Source organism: Monodelphis domestica, chromosome 6 (genome assembly GCF_027887165.1).
Source record: "Monodelphis domestica isolate mMonDom1 chromosome 6, mMonDom1.pri, whole genome shotgun sequence".
NCBI classification, from domain to species: Eukaryota; Metazoa; Chordata; class Mammalia; order Didelphimorphia; family Didelphidae; genus Monodelphis; species Monodelphis domestica.
Window position 1 is genome coordinate 156419566 of NC_077232.1, and position 25684 is coordinate 156445249.

General features: G+C 33.1%; 1 protein-coding gene across 9 annotated transcripts in view; it reads right to left on the bottom strand.

Annotated features, from left to right (window-relative positions):
• The window catches only part of CENPC (centromere protein C), a 61458-nt gene that overhangs the window by 23621 nt on the left and 12153 nt on the right, over positions 1-25684 (bottom strand). For 8 of the 9 annotated variants that reach the window (XR_008912886.1, XM_056802686.1, XM_056802688.1 and 5 more), the window contains 7 exons: positions 25227-25524; positions 24585-24785; positions 15514-16382; positions 10763-10969; positions 6533-6827; positions 3052-3162; positions 764-849 (listed from right to left, as the gene is read on the bottom strand). Coding sequence is in view for 8 of the 9 variants with exons in the window: in XM_056802686.1 (XP_056658664.1) it covers positions 764-849; positions 3052-3162; positions 6533-6827; positions 10763-10969; positions 15514-16382; positions 24585-24785; positions 25227-25524 (2067 nt within the window). In the remaining variant the exon portion in view is untranslated. The remainder of the gene's footprint in view (positions 1-763; positions 850-3051; positions 3163-6532; positions 6828-10762; positions 10970-15513; positions 16383-24584; positions 24786-25226; positions 25525-25684) is intronic. The other variant, XM_056802687.1, reaches the window with a different exon arrangement.

The following is a 25684-nucleotide window of genomic DNA, read 5'->3' on the forward strand; positions in this document are numbered from 1 at the left end:
CAAGTTAATATAAGTATAGTTTCTTATGTAATCTTGTTCATTGCATATAGAAATGTTTCCATTCATGATTGTTAAGTTTACTATCATAAAAAAATTTATGAGTGATTTTAACTTGGACGTTTCAAATGGACTTAAGTGGGAAAAAAATGAAAGCATGGTACCATGAGAATGAAAGTATAGGTACAAGGTAGAATTAATGAGGGGAATAAACTGAGGAATAGTGAGAATAGAAAGGAACATATAGGTTTCACAGATTGCTATAGAAGTAGAATTGTAAAGGATTATAATCTAATTAGAAATAAAAGTGATTGAAGGGGGGGGGTTGTCAAGGGAAAATGAGGTAAAGTATAATTTGGTAGGATTAAAAAAATAAGTCTACATTTATAAGCCGAGAAGAATGTTAATTCCATTAACAAAAACTAGAAGCACAGAGAGGTTTGGGGTAGAAATTATGAGTTTGGTTTTATACATCTAGGAGGTGCTAGTAAGTATATCATAATGGAAGGGCAAGAACTAAAAGAGATTTTGGAGGGGGTTGAGCAACAAGTGGCAAAGATCCGCTGAAGAACTAGTCAACTTTATAAAGAAGATAAAGTTATGGCATGAGGATAAGATCACCAAAGGTATGTAAAAGGAGAAACAACCATAGTAGGGGATCTTTGATCATATAATAACTATTATATTATAAAATACCACTAAACATTTCTTTACATGAGGCTCTACAAATTTAAGAAAACTAAAGAGTTAATCATCATTCACTTACTTGTATTTGTACCACACTCCTGTTCATCTCCAGAGATTTTGTTGAATCTAGACGTCAAAACATTATTTCTTAACCTGGTTGGTCCACTTTAGAAAGGAAAAGAAAAAGAATTCTCATAATCCAAACTGTTAAAAAAAGTTACTCCATTTTTCAAAAACTTTTATAATTTTTTTCTTATAAAACTCAATAGAGATAAGAGCAAGTTAAGGGAATACTTGTTGAAAATTATCTTGACTTCCATACCTGAAATTAAAAGCATTTCTGCCAACAAACTTAATACACTGAGAATAAGAGAAATAGATTAGAAAAAATGTATTTACATAGAAAGTCTCTGGATCCAAGTCTCATACATAGAGAGCACTGATACAAACATACAAGGCCAAGAAAAATGTGGTCTAAAGTTACAAGTATGCAGTATAAGAATACAAAATTAAAATGTACAACATTATGCAAAATTCTCCCTCAGAGAAAAGCATGTAAAAATAACTATGACGTTTCATTGCTAACCTATCAACCTGGCAAACTTGATAAAAGATATAAATGGTATGTGTTGGAGGAACTAGAAGAAGAGAAGTAGAGAAATACTTGGAAATCACAATAATTTTTAAAATTATCAATATGTACTAAAAATTTCATAATTGGCTATCACATGCCAGATAAATATAATTAATACTTTATGACCTTTCAGCTTAATTGAGTTTTATTTATCTTAATATTTTCACTTCCACCTATTATATTACACTGTACATGTCTACTTAAGTGTTTTAATACACTGTGGAGATCATAAAGAATTATCAATAACTATGTCAGTCTAGAATGGGCTATCATAGTCAGTTCTACCAAGATGAAAAGCAAAGTCTTTCTAGCCCTTAAAACTAAACCTGCTTTATAAGGGACAGACTAAGTAAATAAAAAAGACCTCATCATCATTATGATGGCCATACTAGGAGGCCTGGGAATAGAAATCTAACAATACATTATCAGAAGCATTCTTAATGAAGGCACAAGAAGGAAATACAGACTTTCACAAATCTTATTTCATAGTGGGTCATAATTTTTTAGTTCCACAATTGATTATGACTGGAATCAAATAAAAGTCCCAACTGTGTTGACTGACTAGAAAAATAAATGTGATTGAGCAGAACAAAATGTCACTTTCAAAGGTTTTCCCCTAGCAATATGTCTCCCATGAGTATGGCAAAAATTATACAAGCTACTCTGAAAGAGAAAATGACAGATATTTTTATTCAGTGACCCTCAGTTTATTGATAGTACATGAGGAATAAAAGAGGAAGGCTTATGCTTATCAAAGGTGATTAATACTTTTTGAAAAGATATTCAATGTATCATCCAAATGGAAGAGATTCCCCATTGATTAATTGCTCTAAATAGTGCTATTTTTGAATTATATTTAAACTGTTATTTACTTTAGCCAAAAAACAGTGCAAAGCTTCCTAAATTGGATGCATAATCGCTCAAAAGAATTTAGTCACACACAAAGATCCATGGAATAAAGACTATTATTAGTATTATAACTATCAATCACTTTGTTTTCCTCTTCTAAAAACTGCCTGTTCATATCTAGATTATGTTATACAGCTATATGGACAAACCATCGAGTAAAATGCCATTAATTATTTTAGAGAAAACCTTCTGAACAGCAAAGAACTGCTCTAAGAATTGGTGAAGAAAAACAGTGCAGACTGTATTGCCATTGAGAAGTGATGCAGTGCTTTTAAGGCCCTGAAACAAGGACTCTTCTTTTCAACATCTCCTGGAGATGGAGAAGTATTGGACTATCACACTCTCTTAACAAAATGCAGGCCAACCAAAAGGGCAAAGGAGTGATAAATAGTAGGGATCGAATAGGCTGCAACAGTTTGCCAAATAAGAATTGAATGAAAAAAAACAAGAAGAAAAATGTAATCAAAGGATATGCAAAGGACCATACAGAGAGAAATTCATCCAAATGACAGGAGGGATAAAGAATCTAAATACTAAATTCTAAAATCAAAAGTGTTGGTTACAAGAGGTCAATGTTGTCGATTCCTATCTTTTTTTCTTTCATTTGGGTACACTCAAGAGTTCCTTTCCCCACTCACACACCTTGTCTCCCCTCTCTCAACATTTAGTCAATCTCCAATGTCTAAAACTTATGACAAACTCAGTCAATCCCTTTAAGGTATTTAAAAACTAAACCATAATTTTAATTTTTTTTAAAAAGAGGACAGAATATACATTGTTGGAAGTCAAAGGAGAGGCTAATTTTAATTATTTGTGAGCAATACCTTTCTTCCATGGCTGAAGTCACAGAAATTTTAGAATCTCCTGTAAGTATTGTTGGTGTCAGATTAACATTTTGAGCAGCACCAATACATTCCTCAGAAGGTTCTGCAGTACTGCGGAAATAAAAATGTTTAACTGCTCATACATATAAAACAAAATAAACACAGTAAATAAATAGCATTTTATCATCTTACCCATTCATTCCCTCTCTGGCAACTAGAGTTCAATATACTGTATGGTGTATTTTCTGGTCTGGTTTTAAAGATCAGGGATGAGTAAGTTAAAAAGACTTCTATTAGGATCTTCAAGGAAGCTTAATTTTCAAAAGAGTGGAGATATTGAGGGATTCAATGTTAAATCAGGATCTGATAAGAAAGGAATGCTGGAACCCTAGAACTAATATACCATAGGTAACTGTTTTATTCTGCTTCGTTAGTTCTTTATTAGATATGTTCTAGGCTCATTATCTTTATTACCCATTATAGTGAAGTTGCCATTTTTATAGGGAAACAAATCAGTTTGGTTTAACATTAATACTAAGTGACTATTATAACTATAAGCAGAGCACTGTGCTAAGGAAAGGGATTCAAAGATGAAAAAACACAGCCTGTCTTCAAGAAGCTCATAGTCTAATAGGATGTATATAATAAAAAATAATAAACAAAAAACAAAAAGGAAACTTCTGACAATGTATTGGGGAAAAGTATAAGGAAGAAGAAAAGGACGAGTTGTGTGAACTTTTATTTCAAACTGATTTATTTTCAGATGAGAAAAATATCAAGATCAGAGGTTGATTCCAGGTTTCCTTTTTTCAATTCTAGTACTTACTGTTTCTATTACAATATGCTACGGTCATGGTTGATACACAAAAAACTTGTATCACATACCTTTTTCCTAGTTTTTATACAATTAAGTTATTGCCTACCAGAAGTATGTTTAACTTGATTATTAAAAAACTGTTTTGAGAGAACAAACATTCCAGACAATTTGTTCTTTTTGAATTACTATAAAAGGTAATTTACCAACAACTTTGAGATTTAGAAGATGCTTAAGAAAATCTGGGTAAAATAATTTTTTAAATTTTAAAATGAGTTCTGACTGAAATATTTTTGTTGAAAATACTTGTTAAAACAACCAAATAAATGTTTTGAATTAACATATTGATGCTCAAAGGCATACTGAATAGAAATTATAATAATATTGTCTTTAAAACTATATTCAAATCAATCATTTGGCTTTCAATAAAATTATATAAATAAGTCAGAAATCCCATGATGGAGTCATCTTATGAATCCTATGATTTTAGTTTCAGCTCTCTGCCACTAACTAGCTGAAAAAAACAGGAGCAAGGTTACCTTCCCTTTCTGAAACTGTAAATTTCCCATTTACAAAATAAGGGGCCTTAACCTGATGATGCTGAACACATAATTCCAGCTCAAAAAATCTGTTATTCCTTTAATTAGTAAAGAAAAGTCTAATTTCAGTTCTTCAACAGCAAAAGGTAAATATTCATTCAGATGCATAACCCCATAATTTAACTTCTCTTTCTTATTGACCTGATTAAAAAGGGAGATAAATTGTGGTATAAGAAACAAAATATTTCACAAATAATTTAAACAGAAGTTTTGGAAACCTGGAAAAGCTTTTAACATGAGCCAAAGTAGAGACTGTGGCTACTAAGAAAAGCTTAGCTAAGTAATTGCCTAATTTATGAATTAGAGTCTCAACATCGGATTGCTTACAGAAGAAATGACTTAAGAGTTGTAATCTGCATTAGCAGAGAAACTACTCATACCAATAAAGTCATGACTCCACTAAAGGCCCAACTAAATATGTTAAATTCTAAAGAACAATATAAGTAGCTAGACAGCTCAGCGGATATGGTATGGGACTTAGAATTAGAGAAACCCATTTTCAAATCCTACCCCAGATTCTTACTAAGCTGCATAATCTCCAGACAAGTCAACATAACTTTTGATAGCCTCAGTTTCCTCATCTTTAAACTGGGGATAATAATAGGACCTATTTTAAAGGGCTGTTATAAGACTCAAATGAGTTAACATATGTATATCACTTTTTAAATGTTAAAGTGCTATATAAATGTTAGCTATTTTTTTACATGCTTATTTTGTTATTTTGTCCACTACTATGCATATACTTCAAAGAAGTCAAAGACAGAAAAGTAGGTAGGTGGATAATATATGCATATACTTTTTCTAGTATAAAAAGTATTGATATTTTTTATTACATGTGTATGTTCATGTATATGTATACATACATACGTGTCAATATTTATTGTCTACTCTGTCTCATTTTATTATGCCACAAAAATACTACTATATTTTTATTTTATTTATACACACATGTTATTTTTTCCAGCAAGTATTATTTTAATGTATTCATTTTTTGGTGTGTTCCTTTAACACATTTAAAAGTTAACACTTTCAAAACTACTAAATCTTATATAAAATCCTGCTTTAGTCTAAACTATTAACTTGGGGGGGAAAACAAAAAGCGTCAATAAATCTTTCCAAATAAAAATTGAGTTTGAGTTGAAGTACAATATATAGAATATACATATAAACATGTACTGATTTTAGTAAAAGTTATCCTTTCAAAAAGATATAAAAATGTTCCATAAATATCCATACTAAACTATTGATAAGTTATTCATATAATGATAATTTCATAGTTGTGCCATAGTAAGTAGGAGACCATGCTAAGAGTTGAGAGACATGGATTTCAAAGCTGACTCTTCCAGTAACATGCTAGATATGCATAGACAACTCATATTTATAAGCTTCAATGTTTGGCTCTATTTCTAAGGTCAGATTCACTTGTAAAAACCTATACTTTTTAAAATAACTCATAAGTAAATCACCAACTACCCCAGTATAGTCAGACACCTTAGTACAAATCCCAACTCTGACATTGACTACTTATACTCTTTGGCATGTCACTTAACCAGCACAGGCCTGTTTTTTCATCTGTAAAACACAAATTCTTGACTAAATGAACTCTTGAGGCCCTTCTAGCTCTAGAATCTAGATTTATGAACGTATGATTCTATAAAGATAAAAACTTAATCTAAAGGATATTTACAACAGTAATTCATTTACTATCTCTACACCACAGGATTACAATTAATTACATGGGCATTTGGCATCACATTTAGGTCCTATCCCTATTTTGCTCATAATTTGCCAAAAGCAAGGTCTTTGTCTTTATCCTGACTTGACCATAGTTTCTACTCAAAAAAATATCTGTCCTACTTATCACCCACTACTATTCACAATATCAAATGAAATACCTGATGTGAATGAGCTTTAATTTTTTTTTAAATACCAGAAAGAAAATATATGTGACTTCTGTAGATACATTAAGGGTACATCCAATAAGTAAACTGTACTTTTTGCAAAAAGAGGAAAAAACACTGAAATTACTTGAAACTAATTATAGGAAACATTGTATAAATAATATTACCTAGAACAAGCAACCTTTGGAGTTTCCTTCAATGAACCTTCTTGTTCATCTATATTGGGAATCATGTGGACCATATCACAATTTTCATCACTTGAATATGATAATCTCCTTCCTTTTCGTTTGTTGGGAATAGATGCAGCTTTTGATTTGGCATTAATAGATGATTTCTGTCGTTTCAGAGGAATAGTTCCTTTCCCCAAAGTCTTGACAGATATCTTTTTTGTTTCTTTAGATGGTCTGGAGGCTTTTTTATGATTTACTGGTAACTCTAAAGTAGGACTACTAGACATATTACCTGAAGAATTTAATGATAAACTGAAATTAACAAGCTATTGTGAAAACTACCAAAAATATTTACATTTATGTAGCACTTTACAATATTTGTAGTACTCTGCATTGCAAATCAATTCTTGAGGCAAGATCAATGTAGAAAGCAATGGATAATAGTTCTGAAGTCATTAGTGCAAGTTCCAGTTGTACTGTCTCCTAGTTATATGAAGTTAAGCAAGTTACTTTCTATGAACCTTAATTTCATTGCCACCTACTACTGGAAATGTTATTACCTAACTAATCTACCTCTGAGGGTGAGTCATATGGGATCAAATGGCCTAATGAATGTGAAAAGCACTCTGAAAATAGTAATATTCTATCCAAATATAAAATTCAATTCAAAAAATTTCTCAAATATATACTAGAAGCAGAAAATTGTGATAAGATAGGCTTTCTCATTGTTAGATCTGTTATTAATCAAATAATAAAAGAGTCTCAAAAATTGTATGTAAAACTTTGCTCTTCAGTTTTTTGTCAATAAATCTTCAAGGCTGCCAAAGTTTGAAGGAGGAAAAAATAAAGGAAATGAAACACTAACTTTAATAGCATTTGTTGTTCAATTATTTCAGTCATGTCTGACTCTTTATGACCCCATGTAGGGCTTTGTTGACAAAGATGTTGGAGTGGTTTGTCTTTACCTTTTTGAGATCATTTTATAGATGAAGAAACTGAGGCAAGCAGGGTTAAATGACTTGTCATGGGTCACATAGATAGCATCAGAGATGAGATTTGAACTTTCTGATTTGGGGCCTAGAATTCTATTGACTGTGGCACCTATATGCCCCAATATTATTACATTAAATTTTAATTTCAGTGTTATTACTGAGTTTCAAGATGCCCAGTGATCAGACTATTTCCTTACACAGTTGCCTTGGGACAAATTTTTAGAAAATTTAGGGTATGAAAATGAACCTACCAAAGAAGTAAGAAGAGTTCCAAGAATAATAGGAAAAATAAGGATCCTCTCATTTCTACTATCTGTGATACCCATGACAGGTTGCTACTAATTCTAAACAAAATAGTAGGTTCCATTGTAGAATTAAACTACAAATTAAAAACCATTCTAGAGTTAAACTCTCCTTCTGCCTCATCCTCCACCCCTGGTATCTAGTATATATGGCTTTTATAATGGATACATCTTCACATCACATAACATTTTTATCTTTACTACTTTTTAAGATAACCAACACAGATTAAAAAAAAACAATAAAAGCTGACAGCTAATACAAAGCTTTTCAAGATAACAATTTTGGCTACACTTTATTTTTCATGTAATCATGTCCCATCTCTCCAATAAAACTGAATGCTATTTTGCCAATAAGAATTATATCTTAATACTTTTTTATACCCTACAAAGTACCCTAAAAGTACCTTGTAAATAGCAGGCACTCAAACCATATTTGTTCAGTTTAGTTTGGACAGATACTTTAAGCCCTCAAATTCTTTTTTTTAAATCCCTTACTTTCCATCTTAGAATCAACACTGTGTATTGATTCCAAGACAGAAGAGTGGTAAGGGCTAAGCAATGGGGGTTAAGTGACTTGCCCAGTGTCACACAGATAGGAAGTGTCTGAGGTCACATTTGAACCCAGGACCTCCCAACCATTTCTAGATCTGGCTCTCAATCTGACCTACCTAGCTGCCACGGCCCCCCCCCCCCCAATACTTGTTAATCAATTCAACGAGAAAGACTTAAAATTCTTGTAAAATATAGCATGATCTAATTTATAAGATACCCAAAGCAAAATTTGTCCAGGTAATAAGAAACAAACACACCAAGCCATAATATTACCTAGAACAAACAACATTTGGAGTTTCCTTCAATGAAGATTCTCGCTCATCTAGGTTGGGAATCATGGGGACCATATCACAATTTTCAGAACTTGAATATGATAATCTCCTTTTTCATTTGTTTGGAATAGATGCATCTTTTGATTTGGCATTAGTAGATGATTTCTGTCATTTCTGAGGAATAGTTTCTTTCCCCAAAGTCTTGACAGATATATTTTTTGTTTCTTTAGATGGTCTGGAGGCTTTTTTATGATTTACTGGTAATTCTAAAGTAGAACTACTAGGCTTTATGAAATATTTGCCTTCAGCTTAATGGCTAAATGAAATTTAACCTTCAATCAATTAAGGGCTATTTATTAAGCATGTAAGAAAAGGCACAATGAGAGGCAATGTGCTAGACATTCAGAATACATAAGTAAAAAATAAAATACTATTTGTTCTGAAGGAGAGTAGCCCTCATAGCCAATAAAAGGATGAGTAAAGCAGTATATAGGGTACAATCTCAGAAATGAAAGAATAATATCTGTTCAAATTCAAAGTGAATTATTCAACATCACACTAATAAAAGTCTATGCTACTCTTGGGTTCAAAGATCACTGTACAATGGCCACTGAAGCCACAAAAGTAAAACATGCTTACTCCTTAGAAGGAAAGCTACAGTAAATCTGGCAAGCATAATAAAAAGCAGAGACATCACCTTGTTGAGAAAGGTTCATATAGTCAAAACTACAGTTTTTCCAGTAATAATGTATGGCTGAGCTGAACTATGAGGAAAGTTAACAATGCAGAACTGAAACTTTCAAATTATAGACCTAGGGAATACTTTTGAGCCTCTTGAACAAGAAGATCAAATTAGTCAATACTTAAAAAAAAAATAACTGACTATTCATTGGAAGGGCAAATATTGAATAAAGCTGAAGCTTAAATATTTTGGCCACATAATATGAAGGCAGGGTTCACTGGAAAAGACTCACGAAGTAGATAGTGTCGTGGAAGCAATAAACAAAAGCTTAGACAGACTTCGGGAGATGGTGGAGGACAGAAGGGTGTGAAGTTGAAAGCTAATGCCCCACTTTCTTTTGTTTTATTTATTAAGAATTGTATCAAATCATTGGAATCAATATTCATAGATCAGAATTAGATTTTATTGTATAGACCTTATTAGTAAAGTTTGTAATGGTTTGTAAGTTGGACTATAGCCTTATATTCAATCTGCTTCACCCTACAGGAGAAGATGAGTTGATCTAGTCATAAGGTTTTCTGCCTAGCCACAGAACCACTCGTGTGTGTGTGTGTGTGTGTGTGTGTGTGTGTGTGTCTGTTGGGGTGAAAGTATCTGAAAGGGAGTGTTCAGAGGATGTTAGTCTCCTCTGTGTTTTTCCCATTGCCATAGGTCCTGGATATTCCCTTCTGGGAATCAAAACAAATATAAATCTGCCCCTTATCTCTTTAAGGTCATCATCTATTTCTGCTATAGACCAATTACATTCTTAGTTTAGTTTTCATCATAGAACTATTTTTGCATTGCATATATTATCTTTTCACTGTATGAAAAAAAACTACTCTTGGCTATCAGTGGCATCCTTGGCAATTAGAGGGGCTATGGATCCCATTTTTTGAGAATTGCTAGCCCAGCTAATAAACTGATCATACTCAGAATTTTGAGCCTCAGTTTCTCTTTATTGCAGTTTTGTAACAAGGGTTGGGTATGCTATGGTCCGTGAGGTTACAAAGAGTTGGGGATATGACTGAATGACAAACAATAAAAATATGCCAGGTACTGTGCTAAGCACTGAGATTACAAAGAAAGGTAAAGAATAGTTCCTGTTTTTGAGGCATTCACAATGTAATAGGGAAGATTATATGCAATAACCATATGCAAACAAGTTATACATAAGATAAATTAGAAATAATCAAGAGAAGCCACTAAAATCTCTTTTCCTCTATGATCAGTATTGGGGGTATGAAAAACAATATAAATAGAAGATAGGCAGGGATGTAAAGTCATATGAAAGAAGCAGGGTCTTAAGGAATACAAAAAGAAAGAAGAATTTAAAGGATGAAAGCCAGACTAGAGGAGACTGTTCATTATGAAATGGTAATACTTACTTTGTTCTGTGGTAACTACCCACCAAGTAGATGGCCGCTTAGAAATTCTTTGACTTCTAGTAACAGTGAAATCTTGAGATTTATTTTGTTTCAGCAGAGATTCTCTCTTTTTAGGCATTTGTTCATTTTTATTTGATGTCTTCTTTAAATGTCCTTTTTTCTGAACTTGTTGAGAAGCACTATTGTTTTTTTTTTGTTTTCCTGAAACTAAGAAGCATGAAAAAAACAATTTCTATTTTATCATACACAGACATTTTTCAGAAAAGACATGACAACTTAGGAAATACAAACAACTTGAAGAACTTTTTAAAATTCAACTTGTAGGTTTTGTTTTATCTTAATAAGAGAAAATTGAATTCTCTATGAAATTCCCAATTACCAAAATTTAATGGCAAACTTCAGTGTTTCGTATTTACAAAAACAAACAAACATGCTAATAACCAATATCTACTTCCAAGACAAAAAAGTATTCTTAGCCACAAATAAGAAGTGAGTTTTTTTCATATTATTATAATTTAAGTAAATTAGCAAGGAAATCTCTTCTTTAAGAGCAGAGTATCATTCAACTTTGAGTACGTAAGATTTGAAATTATTTTTCAATTCATATTTATGTTTCTATATGTACATTGAGTTTCTAAGCATAGTGTTTTGCACATATTAAGTATTCATTAAATGTTTTTTCACTCATTCCATAAAGAGGTCACTTGCAGACTAAGAAAAAAGAAATCAGAAAATAATAATTACATAATTTAAATAGAGAAAAAAGGGAAAACAATGATTGGCATAAACATAATAGTTATAATGGCCTAAATAAAATCAACTAATCAAAAAAAATCTACCATTGATGCAAACAATTAAGAAAGTATACTAGAAGATTTTCATGAAAGTGACATATATAAAATCACCCATGAAAAAAATGAAAATATATTTTCAGCTGTACCATTTTAACTAATAAAAAAAAAGAGAAAGCGGCAAAGATCACTCAATTTTTTTTAAAAATAAAAACTCTTACCTTCTCTCTTGGAATCAATACTCTATATTGGTTCCAAGGCAGAAGAATGGTAAGGGCTAGGCAATGGGGGTTAAGTGACTTAAAATGGGAAGTCATATTTGAACCTAGGACCTCCCATCTCTAGGCCTGGCTCTCAATCCACTGAGCTACCCAGCTGCCCCCAAGATTACTCAATTTTAAGGTTCATCTATTACCTAAAACTTGAGTATAATGAAAAAAAAAAAGACTTAGTAATGGGCATAATATAACAGAGGATAATTTACAAAAGGAAGAACTTCACCAACAAAAATTGTTTTAAGACCCATAATAATTTATTGGGCACTTAATGTGTGGCCAGCTAACATAATATAGGCTAGGCCCTTGAGAACATAAGAAAACTTTTTCTTTAAAGCCTGACCATATGAATCTTACAACTGAGTTGAGATGATATGCACCTGAAACAAATAAAAAGATTCACATGTCAACATTATGCACTAATGTGACAAAATATTAAGAAGTGTAGCATAAGTAGCATAGAAAATATAACAGCTAATAAAATTGCATGGTATTAAGTAAAAAAGAAATTAGAGTTAAGAGAGATCAACATAAAACATAAACACCATGAAAAGATCTTCAACAATCAACACCTTCATGGAAGAGTTGGAACCTGTCAAAAGTCAAATATAAAATTAGAATGAAACTTGGATTTGGGGGGATGAGTCATTGGCATAGAAGTGATAACTAAAACCATGACACAAGGCAATGCCTCCAAAGGACTGAATATAGAAAAGTCAAAGGAAAAATGTGCTTTATTTTGTTTACTGAATAACAAAAGAAATAAGGAAGTTATAGTCAGAGAAGTAAATACACAACCAATTATAAAAAAATGTCCCATAATGAGGAACAATTTGACTAGATCTTCATAGAAACAGAAAGTAGTACCTTGACATGTTAACAGAATACTAGAATGTGCTATACTGTCTTAATTTAGAGGGAAAAAAATTACAAAAAAATATCCTGCCCGGGGTTCATCTACCTGAATGAAAAGCAGGAAAAAGGAATGAGATTCTGTATGAATTTATGATCTTGTGATTTCTTCAGGGATTATTAATGAAAAATATCAAGTGAAAAGTCAAAGACAAAGCAGAAATTCAAAGATGAAGACCTCTTCTGGAAAAACTATTAAAGAAAAACAAACCAGTTCTAAAGCAAGGGTAAGTTATTTCTGACAGGGTTGCCATTGAGTAGTAAGTGGATCAATTAAAGATGTTGCAGTACTATTACTCCTTAATAAGTACTACTTCATTTTTTTTCTTTCTCTCATCTTCTCCCAATCCTTTACTTTTTCTATTCCCCAATTACTTTTTTACATTGCTTTTTCTTCTCTATGACTTAGACTAGTTTTGGAATCCACAAATTCTAACATATTGAAGCTGTAACATACCCATTCAAGAATCAAGAAATCAATGAAAATTATGACTGAAACAAATCAACAAAATGTTAATCAAATATTCAAGAAAAGTTTTTTAAAACATGAAAAGGAGACTGCCTAGAAAATGGAAATACTGGAATTCCAGTGAAAAGATGTGGACTCAAATCTGATTCATATGCTTGAATGGAGTGAGCTACTTCTATATGTTATCACCATTTGACTGAGTTCCTTGAAGGTAGGAACTCTTTTGCCTCTTTTCATATCCCCTGGCACCATATAATAAATACTTAATGAATATTTAATGACTAAGAAAAAATATTTTCAGAGACCCATTGAAATAATAATGTAGAAAGGAAAATTATCTCTTTTGAAATAAAGTTAAGGACATAATTCAGAGATCAATTACAGAAGGCTTATAGACAGGATGAGGGGATTTGAATCTAAAATATTGATGAATAAAAAAAAGGCAAAAGTGACATTTTGACAGCCAGAAATACAAAAAAAGATTGAACCAAGATTCAAACAAGAGCTAAGGATCACAACTGTTTGCCTTAGGAACTTGTAAGGAACATGTTAAACATGAATCAAATGGAGCTGACAGATAAAAACCAGAAAAAGAAAGCCTAAAACTATTCATAGACATGGCAAATTATTGAACTAATTAACCATTCAAATTATCCAAAGGACTAGGAGCAACAAAAGGAAAGTGCGAGTTTTGGTGCCAACGAGTATGGAAAGGAAAAGAGAATTTTCCAGTCACCTATCAGATTACAAGATCATTGTGTCACAAATTTAGAACTAGAAGAGCCATTATAGGTCATCTACCTCAACTTTCTAATTTTATGGATGAGAAACCTGAAGTGAAGATGTTAAAGTGACTTGCCCAAGACCATACAAGAGACAGAAGCAAAAAAAAACTGTTCTTCTGTCAATGCCAAGTCAATCAAATAACAAAAAGCTATAGGAAATATCTACTATTTGTAGAGCACAGAGATAGACAGTAGGGAAACAAAGGAAAAAATTAAAATAGTACCTGTTCTCAAGAAGTTTACAAAATATTAGTGAAGAAAAATGTATACCAATAAGCATAATCAAAATACATGGAAAATAAATACATGATGGAGGACAACACTAAAACTAACAGCTGCTGGGGCACAGAAACACTCTGATGAACAACAATAATAATAATTAAGGTTTGAAAATAACTATAGATTCTAATAGGTGAAGACAATGGAGAAGTGGAAAAGCAATATAAAGGCAAATTGATGGAAGATGAAAATATCCTATGGCAATGATGGTGAACCTATGACATGGGTGCTAAAGATGGCATGCAAAGCACCCTCTGTGAGCACTCAGCCACCCTCCCTTCTCCACTCCCTCCCCAGTTTGTTACTAGAAAAGCAGAGGGACTCAGGCAGGGATGCTCATTCCCAATTTCTCTGAGGACATTTTTTCACATCCCCCGCCCATCTGCCCAGAAGTCTAATGGGAGCACTTAGGGCAGTGGTTCTCAACCTTTCTAATGCCATGACCCCACAATACAGTTCCTCATGTTGCAGTGACCCCAAACCAAAAAATTATTTTGGTGGCTACTTCAAAACTGTAATTTTGCTACAGTTATGATTCGGAATGTAAATACCTGATATGCATTATTATGTATTCTCATTGCTACAAATTGAGAGGTTGTGAACCGCTGACTTAGGGGGTAAGGTGGGTGGCTCACAGGTGGCACAGCTGGAGGGGAGCACTCAGGTCACTTCCCTACTCATATCTACATTCGCTGAGGACATTCCTCACTTCATCCACACCTCTGCTCAGCAGCCCAGTAGGAAAGCTTTCTCCATCCCCTATGTGGGGTAAGGGAGGGAGGGGCTGGGGCATACCCAGCATGTGGTGGTGGGGAGGGGCACAGCATGCAGTGGGGGGGGGGGGGGGGGGGAAAGGGCCGGGGCCTGGCACTCCATCTCTAAAAAGGTTCACCATCACTGTCCTATGGGAAGAACATCAGCTTGCGATATCATAGAATACACAAAGGACAAGAATGTATTATAGGACTGAAAATGTAGGGGGGAAACTTTCAGCTAAAATAGATATTCGAAAGTCCAGAGAGGTTAAGTGATTTAGCCACAATCCCATAAGTAACGATTGGCAGAGCTGCAATTTCACCATAACCCTTCTTAAAACTCAATCTATCACTCTTTTCACTTTACCATGATACCTCTCATTCATACTAAGAAGGCTTTTTTGGTTGCTTTTCAGTTTAGATTCAATGTGACTGTATTTTAATTTTATTTGCATTTTCCCCACCCTGCATACTTAAACACTTACCATCAGCAGATAGTATTTGCTCTGCAGAGTGACAAGATTCTGCTCTTTCTTTCTGTTGTCCCAAAATTCTGTCAGACTCCCTGTGTAGCTTGTCTTGATTTCTTTGTGACATATTAGATCTTTTCTTCTTGGTCTGTTCTGTGCCATGATGCTTCACAGAAACTTGAGGCTTGTAGTCTTTCTTCTGGCATTTCCTGAGCTTACTTATTTCTATAGTTTGTGATTTCTCCACTGAGGCAGTTTTGGATTTGGTTGTTCTTAAGGTAGTATGTACTTCAGCAATATTTTGCTCACTGTGGAAACTATCTTGGTTTTCAGCACAATTAAATAGACCTTCAACAGATTCTCTATTATCTATTTGGGTCTCACATTTTTCACTCTGGTGTTCCACAATAGCCCCTTTATTTTCCAAAAATTGTTCTGATTTCTCAGAATATATTTTATGTCTGGTGGATTTAGAAGTACTTCCCATTTCATTAGATAAACTGTCTAATTTTTTTCTTTTAGAGGGCTGTGATTTCTCCACTGCTCGAGCTTTATGTTTTATGGATTTTGAGGTCCTCTCTTCACTAACAATATTTGAAATTTCTTTCTCTGTATTAAGATGTTTATCACTTGATGAGCTGCATTTTTCTCCTTGCTGTTGCTCTGTCCCTGACTTTTTTCTTTCTGAGTCCTGGGAGCTCTTCACAGGGTCTGTCTTGCCTGGTTTTACAGATTTGCTATTCTTGTTAGGAATTAAAATCCAAGATTGAGAGGCAGAGCAATCTGATTCATCAATTATAAATTCATCATTGGATGATTCTAAGTCATTTGGAAGAGGAGAAGGAGAATAAGTCTGTGGTGGTGATACATGCCTATGGACAGAACTAAAAGGAATAATGTGTTATATTAAAGAGTTTTAACAACAAAAAATAAACCCCTAAACTGTATTGGAAAGATTATATATAAGAATACAAAATTTAGCCATTCTTTTTGATACCAGAATAAAAATCACCTCTCACATAGGCCTTCAAAGTCCTCCCCATCACCACAACCTCCCAAGTCAAAAATATTACTCTCTACATCTCAGATCTCGGAAAACATTTTTAACTTCTCTTATGCACTTATATTCTATCCTGAATGATAATCAGCAATAACAATTGAGGGAGTAATGTGGAAAAGTCTCATAATATAGAAGTAGCACTTAAATTGCTAAATGTTGGAGATGATGTGGAAAAAGTGAAACACTGATAGACTGTTGGGAGTTGTCAATTGATCAACCATTCTGGTACCATGCCCAAATGGCCATAAAACTGTGCATACTTTTGATCAAGCAGTATCACTACTAGGTCTATATTCTGAAGAGATCAAAGAATGGAAAAGGATCTATTTGTATAAAAATATTTATAGCCATTTTTTTTTGTGTGGTGGCAAAGAATTGGAAACTGAAGGGACCTCTAATCGTGGAATGGATGAATAAATGTAGTAGATGATTGTAATGAAATATTATTGTGCCATAAAAAATTACAAACAAAGACAAAGACTTAAGAAATGATGCAAAGTAAAGTGAACAGAACCAAGAAAAAATTGTATTTAGTAGCAGCAATAATGTATGATGATCAACTGTGAATGATTTAACTATTATCAGCACTACAAAGAACTAAGAAAACTCATGACAAAAAAGGTTACTCATCACCACAGAAGGAACGGATAGAGTCTGAATGAAGATTGAAGTATACCATTTTTTAACTTTATCTCCTTCATGAGTTTACTTCTCATATAAGAGTTAAATGTCTTCTTTCACAACATGACAAAATGGAAACTTATTACATGACAATACACGTATAACCTACATTATAGAGCCTCCCATTTTAGCCATGGGGGAATGAAGGAAAGAAGAAAGAGAACATGAATTGCAAAATGTCAGAAAAACAAGTATTAAAAATTATACCTACATAAACTGGGGGGTAGGGGGGAAGTATAATAACTGGTAGCTGTATGGAAGATGGAAGCAAAAAAAGAGACTAGAGGTAAGGGTTATTATACATTTGACTGATTTTATGCCTTCCTCTCCCTCCACCCAACCCATAATGGAGGGGATAATACTAATTAGATACAAATACCATTTGCTGGAGCCCTCTGCCAAAAGCAGAGCTACTAATAATTTCTTGATTTGCTTTAATAGGTTCATCCTTTGAAAGATGAAATTACCAAACAAGAAGATGGAAACTCTGAGTAGGAAGTAACCACTCCATCTTAAAGATGTGGCAAGAAAGTTGGACATAATTGGACATAAACCCTGGATTTTAAGAGCACAAATTTCAAAGGATTAAATGAAAGATAAGATTTTATGATCTAAAATTCAATGGAAGTCTTAAGAACAAAATGATGAAGATCCAAAGAGGAAATATTGTGGTGAAAAACATTTCCAATTGGAAAAAGGGATGGTCCAAATAAAAAGAAAACTGGTTTTAGAGCTAAGAGTACTATGTTTATATTCTACCTCAGAAACTTATTTGCTGTTTCACCTAAATTAATTCACTTACTATCTCAGGAACTTGACTACCTCTCTTCTACAAAATGAGGTTATAGTAGAATGTTGTTAAGTCAAAAAAAATTCTATGACTTTAGGACTGGAATATTCAGTTTTATTGAGGACATAGGTCTTGAGCTGTGCTCAAGCATGAGAATGGCATTGGATAAAGTGACTGAGATTTGAACAGGTTGAATGGGAAAAAGGCAAACAACAAGCAAAGTGAAGAACACAGGAAAAAAACTGCATGTTTATTATAGTGTTGATAGCTAAAATAAGAAGCCAGAGAGGAAGAAGAAGCCTAGCTGTTTCTTGAACAAGTCAGAAAGCTCAGAGAAACTGTATCTTTGAGTACTGAATTAAGTAGCAAATGCAATTGTTAAAACACTGCCAGTGATCACTAAAAGACTATGGAGAGTTAGACCCTACAGGGTTATAAAAAGAAAAATACTCTCAATTTCCAAAAAATGGGAAGAGAATGGAATTCTCATATGATAGGTCAGTGAGTTTAGCTTTCAATCCTGGAAAAATTCAAGAATATGTTGCTGAATGTTTAGTGAATATCCAGAAAAGGAAGCAATATAAAAAGTCATAATTGTTTACAGTATCTGATAGTTATTAAACTGGCAAATCAAAGGAAGAATATAGATAGTTTAGCTAGATTTTGCCACAGTATTTAATAAATCTTGCTTAAGTTCCTTGTGGACAAGATGGAAAAACGTGGTTAGATAACAGTATAAATGGGTAGGTTCAGAGTAATTAAGACAAATATATATAATTGTTTACAGTATCTGATAGTTATTAAACTGGCAAATCAAAGGAAGAATATAGATAGTTTAGCTAGATTTTGCCACAGTATTTAATAAATCTTGCTTAAGTTCCTTGTGGACAAGATGGAAAAACGTGGTTAGATAACAGTATAAATGGGGAGGTTCAGAGTAATTAAGACAACTTGGAAGGAGGTCACTAGAAAGTATTCTATGGAGGTTTGAGGCTATAGTGGTAAGTATATACATAATGTTAAATAAGATCTATCAAGTTAAATTCATTTTATTTTTTTAAACCCTTACCTTCCGTCTTGGAGTCAATACTGGGTATTGGCTCCAAGGCAGAAGAGTGGTAAGGGCTAGGCAATGGGGGTCAAGTGATTTGCCCAGGGTCACACAGCTGGGAAGTGTCTGAGGCCAGATTTGAACCTAGGACCTCCCATCTCTAGGCCTGGCTCTCAATCCACTGAGCTACCCATCTGCCCCCTTAAATTCATTTTAGAGCCTTATTGAATACTATTTATATTGTTCTTCATATGTTTCAAGTCTTTTCTCCCCAATCTTATTATTAACCAGTGAGAAGGTGGGGGGAACACTGACCATGTCATTCTTGCATAGTCTCCATAAGATCTAAAATAGTGGGTAAAAAAGTAGGTGCTCAAAAATACTTGCAAAATTGAATACAGGGATTTTGTTCTCTTAAGCAAGTGGAAAGTTCCTCCAGACATGTCTGTGCTATTAATTCACAATATAAACCAATTTTTTCAGTATGAAATGTAAAACTCAGTCTAATCCAAGTTTAGAATAATTCAGACTAATCCAAGTCTAAATTATCAGAAACTGCTAAAACAAATTTTAGGTCTTATTTTAAAGACCAAAATAAGTGTTTGTTTTTTTCAATTCATAGCTTTAAGTAACCAAAATAACCATCCATAGAATAAGATATTAAGCATCAAAGTACTTAATTTTGATAAGCAGTCATATGCTGCTTTGTAGATTAAGTACATAATAACTATGATCTATTTAATTAGAAAAATCTCATATATGTGTGCACTATACATGTTATAAATTCATGTTATGCAACATCAACTGGACCCTTTTAAATCCTCCTTAACTGACCCCCTCTCTCTCTTTATATGGCCTCTTCAAATTTCCCACACCTCCTCCCAACCACTTCCTCCCTATCTTAGATGAGGATCTCATTTTTTACTTTACTGAGAAAACTGAGTCCAGTCACATAAGCTTTATTTAAAAATCCTACATCATTCCCCATTTTCATCTCCTTTCTTTCAATCTAACAATAAAAGTCTCTTTGTCAAATCAACTAATCTTCATTTGTTTGTTCCCCACATTCTCCCATCTTCTTGAGTAAATTGTAATCTCTATCACCCCCTCCACTTCTTTCTACTTTAACTTCTTCATATCTACTAGTTACTTCTCTATTACCTTAAATACACATGTAAGTCTCCCCCATTCTTAAAAAAACTTTTACTACATCTTATCATCGTATCAAGGTATCATCTGCTCTACTCCTTTTCTTGGTCAAATTACTTCATAAAGTCTTCTACACATGGAGCTTCTACTTCTCTTCCTCACTTCTCAACACTGCAACCAGACTACTGCCCTCATCACTTCACTGCAACTGCTCTTTCCCAAGGTAAAAATCTCTGTATATATCTGTTTTATATAGTGTTTATGTAAGTGCTATATAAAAGATATATACTCTAAAAGATCTAGCATTGTGAATATAAAATTAAGAGGAAAAATTATATTCACAAGAATGTATTAAATATTTACTGTGAAAGTGACTATAAAGTGTTTATATCCAGCAATCTCATTACTTGATAATATTCCTTCCTTGATATAAGGTCAAAAGCAGAAACAAAAGTTACATTTTTTTGAGGTAGCAAAGAAAAAGAAACAAAAGTGCATCAGATCAGGTTGGGAATGGTTTAAAAAAATGCTGTATAAAATAATATGTCATTAAAAATAAAAGGGTTTCCATGAATTGATATAGACTTGAAGAAAGGAGAACTATCTAGTAACATCTCAATTAGGCACACACACACATCATATATATATATATATATATATATATATATATACACGCAAATAAATAAAATTCAGAAGGATCCACAGGTACAAAAAATATGCATACTAGGACTTCTTTATTATTATTAGCAAAGAATTAGAAATAAAGTGCATGGCTATCAGTAGAGGGCTGAAAAAATTCTAGTACATGAAAAATTATCATACATGAGAAATTATAAAAGGGACAAATTTTAGAGAAACATGAGAAAAATGAACTTACATGAACATCTGATGCAGAGTGAAATCAGCAGAAATAGGAGAATAATTTATACAATGACTACAACACTGTGAAAGAAAATAATTTTGAAAAACTGTTTTTCAAATCTAATCAATACAATGACCATAGATGACTTCAAAAGAAGTTCATCTTGTGAGAGCCATACATTTCCAGAATGACCAATGTGTGAATGTTCTTGACACTATTTAATTAATCCAAGTGAGGTTTTTTTATTTTGGGGGAAATAAGAGTTGTAAAAAATGGGTAGTGATACATATGTAGAACAAAGACAAGAGTACCAATGAAAGATTTAAATTAAATTTGTGAAACATGTTAAAATATACAAAATCAAGCAAGAAATGAGAAAAAAGCACATAAGCAAGGCAGTGCAGATACTGTGTTAAATTTCATATAGTGTTTTTAAAAAAGAAAGTTTAAGCTATCAATTCATATTCAAATTTTTTTCTGTATACATTACATATGGAAATGTTCATGTTTGCTAATGTTTGTCAAGTTGATAATAAAAAGGTAGAACTAGAAGAACAATATACAAAATGATTACAGCAAATGTAAATAAAGAGTGCTAAAAAGGAAGTTGAATTCTATATAATGGAAAATCACTAATGGCCCCAGAGAACAGATAATCAAATATACTCCTCTTCTTCTCAGCAGAAAGGTGAATGATTAGTAATTGGAGAAATGCAAATGAAAGCAACATTGAGGTTTTACCTTACACTCAACAGATTAACAAAGCTGGAAAAAGAGAAAATGACATACATTGGAAAAATAGGAACACTAATGCATTGTTAATGGAGATACAAACTGGTTCAGTCATTTTGGAAAGTAATTTTGATGTATGTTCCAAAAGTTATGTAACTGTGTAAACTCTCTGACCCAGTGATATCGCTAACCAAGTCTAAGCCTCCACTAAAGGTCAATATAATAATAACAGCTAGGATTTTATATAGCAATTTGCATGGTACTTTATTTAATCCTCACATCAACCCTGTGAATCAGGTGTTAGTATTAGCCCCTTTTTATGGATGGAAGATTCTGATTCTAAAAAGATTAAGTGACTTTCCCAGAATCACACAACTAATAAGTATCTGAAGTATTCAAACTCTGAATGTACATTTTCCTGATTCTAAGTTCATCATTCTATCCAATATGCCACCTATAAAGAAGAAAAGAAGTAATATAAAATATTTAAGGCAACTTTTTGTAGTGGCAAGAACTACAAACTATAGGGATCATTGCTAGCTCTGGGCTTTTTATCAGGGTCTGAATGCTGAAATGAATAGTCCAGGGCTAGGTGAGAGACTTAATGAAACTCCACTTTTTTAAGCCTTAGAGTTACATATTTATAAAGAATATTCTACTGAGTCTTTGTATTATTACATTACCATTAGTAAGTGACTCTTAAAGAATTTTGTTTATGAAGAGGCAGTATCAGGCACCCCAGATTACCAAAGGGCCTTCAGTAACTTAAAACATTCCTGACCCTTGCGTTCATTTCAGATAAGCTACCTGCTGCATAAACAGGCCCAGCCTCACTTAGAGACCTTTAAAAGAACAGAGATGTCTCTGTGAGAATTATTCATGGCTCCTTTCTCCCTGGGCCACATAGACCCCAACAGGTCATGAATTAAGGAATGGATGGACAAATTATGGTATATGAATATAATGTAATACTACTGTGCCACAAGAAATGAAGAAAGGAAAAGAATCAGAAAACCTGGAAGGACTTACATGAACTGAAGCAAAGTAAAATGAGCACAACCAGGAGACTATATATAATAACAAACATCCTTTAAAGACTCAAGAACTTTAGATCAATGTAACAACTAATCATAATTCCAAAGGGCTAGTGATGTAAAAATACTACAAACCTCCTAACAAAAAAGTGATGGACTCAAGTTGCAGAATGAGATATACATTTTTGGATGTGACAAGTGTAGGAACTTGTTTGGCTTTACAATGAATATTGATTACAGAAGTTTTGTTTCTCTACCCCAGCTTTCCATAAGGGCAAGAAGGGGGAAAAAGTAAAGCTTAAATAAACAAGAACATTTTCATTAAAAAAAAAAAGCAAAGAGCTTTTCTGAGAAAAGCCTAGAGGAATTGGAAATCCATAAAATGGTCATTCAAAAGGACCAGTAGAGCTAGCAACTTACTCTGGGTTATCCTAAGCCCAGAGGCTCTGAGACCTGTAACACTCTGTCCTCAGATGTCAGAGGGTCTTGAAGATGCAGCAGGCACTAAAACCTACCAGCATTCAGTGAAGACCAACCTGAGAGTAAAGATCAGCTCCAGTATCCAGATAACCCAGGTTGAAAACAAGCAGGGCCTATCCTCCCATAAAAAAGCAAAGTGAAACAGGAGCAGAGAAGTGCCTGATCCTGAAGCAATGTCCTAATACATAGGAAGAACAAGCAAATAAGCAGACAATACTAAAAGCAAAAATTTCATCAGGAAATTTACTCCGCAAAACTAGTTTAACTGGAAAAAAGTGTTATGGTATAGAGGAAAACAAAAGTTGGACAGGTAGCATCAGATAAGGTCATAAAGAGTTCTCAGTTTCAGATTGAAAGTTAAATGCTATTTCATAGGGGCTTTTCTACAGAAACATACCATGATGGAACTGAAAGATTAGCTGATAACAATCTATATTAGAGGGAAATTTCATGCCTGTAATAGAAGAATACAGCTGATCTTATTTCCAAATCTTTTTCAGTCTCTGATGTCCAATCCAATGAGTAGTCAGAATAATTTTTCTTCCATCTCTAGTTTAAGAGATTTAAAAAATATATCCTCATCTCTGCCTTTATAGAACCCTACCAATCAATCACCTATTCCATGAATCCTTTTTTTTTTTAAACCCTTACCTTCTGTCTTGGAGTCAATACTGTGTATTGGCTCCAAGGCAGAAGAGTGGTAAGGGCTAGGCAATGGGGGTCAAGTGACTTGCCCAGGGTCACACAGCTGGGAAGTGTCTGAGGCCAGATTTGAATATAGGACCTCCCGTCTCTAGGCCTGGCTCTCAATCCACTGAGCTACCCAGCTGCCCCCTCCATGAATCCTTTTATGAGTTTTCCCCTTCACAAACAAGAAATCCCCCTTCACCTGAGTATATAAATTTTCTTGAAATATTTCCTGTTTTCTAAATGACAATCAACATATTTGTAAAAATGTTTTATTATATCTAAAAGAGTATAAGCTACTTGAAGGCAGAGGAATTACCTAATATCCATAATACTTATTTCTTTAATAAATGAATTTTATTAACTACATAGTAAAAAGAATTCATGTCCTCACAGAAAAATTTACAATAAATGTTTATATTGAACTAATGTTCCCCTGAAAAAAAAAAGCTGAATTATATGCACATAATTTTAGATGGAAATAGGAAAACTTCTGATATTTGTTAAGGAATTTTCAATAACATATATTTACTTTTCATTTCGAATCACAATTAACTCACCTGTTTCTACAGTTCCCTTTTGCTGCTTCTAAAAGTAATGTTGAAAAATTCGTTTTAGCTCTTTGTTGAATTTTCTGTTTTGTATCTTGTGATCCTTTCTCAGATTCTGACTGGATCCTCTTTTGTCTTCTTTCTGACAATTTAATATCTTTTTCTGCTGTCTTCACAGCAGACCAAACTGTTATATCTTCATAGTTTAAGCTAGATATTACAAAAAATAAAAAATATGTGTGTATAAACATATGCTATTTGGAAATATGTGTATATGAATATTCAAAAGCAAAGATTGGAATTTTAGGTAATATCACAAATTTCATTTCGGCATCTCTGAATACTTAACTATTCCCTCTAGAACTACATTGTAATCCAATTACTAAAAGGTGAACTAAATCTTTATTTTAAATTAAATTTTTAAATGTCTTTTTTAAGCCACAAAACATAGCTAAAATGCCAGTTCTTTTCTTTTGTACCAAAACTGTAAGCTACCAGTTATTATCATTCAAGGGTCCCATACTTTCTTCCTACTATAGGGCTGTAAGTGAAATGCCAACATAGAAGTATTAGTTTTTACCCAAAAATCTATTATATAAAAAATAAAATATGAATGAAATTACCATTATTTGAGAAGAGTAAAAAGGTTACCTCTTTTTAGTTTTAAGACTTGATGTGGGAAGTGAAGGTTGTTGATTGACTGAATTTCCAAATTTATGATTCCATCTATCATGTGCAGTAGGAGTAGCTTGCTTAGGCAAAGGTAGTATCTCTGTTTCCTTGGCCAAAAGACCAGGTGATCCAACTGTTAAGTAAAATTCTTCCACAACTTCATTAGGAATTTTATTAAATTCTTCAGCTCCACTTGAAGCGTATTTTAAATTTGGTGTATTCTTCAAATCAACTAAATCAGCTTGTGATAATTTTTGAGGAATCTCAGGGGGCAAGACTAAGAAAAAATGATCAACTAAGAAAAAACTTTCATAATTTCATAAAATAAAAAAACAATGACCTAGAAATAATTTTGAAAAACTATCATCTCATTAACTCTGGAGAACTTAAAAAATATTTTAAAGGAAACAATTTATTTCCATATCAGATTTTCTAAC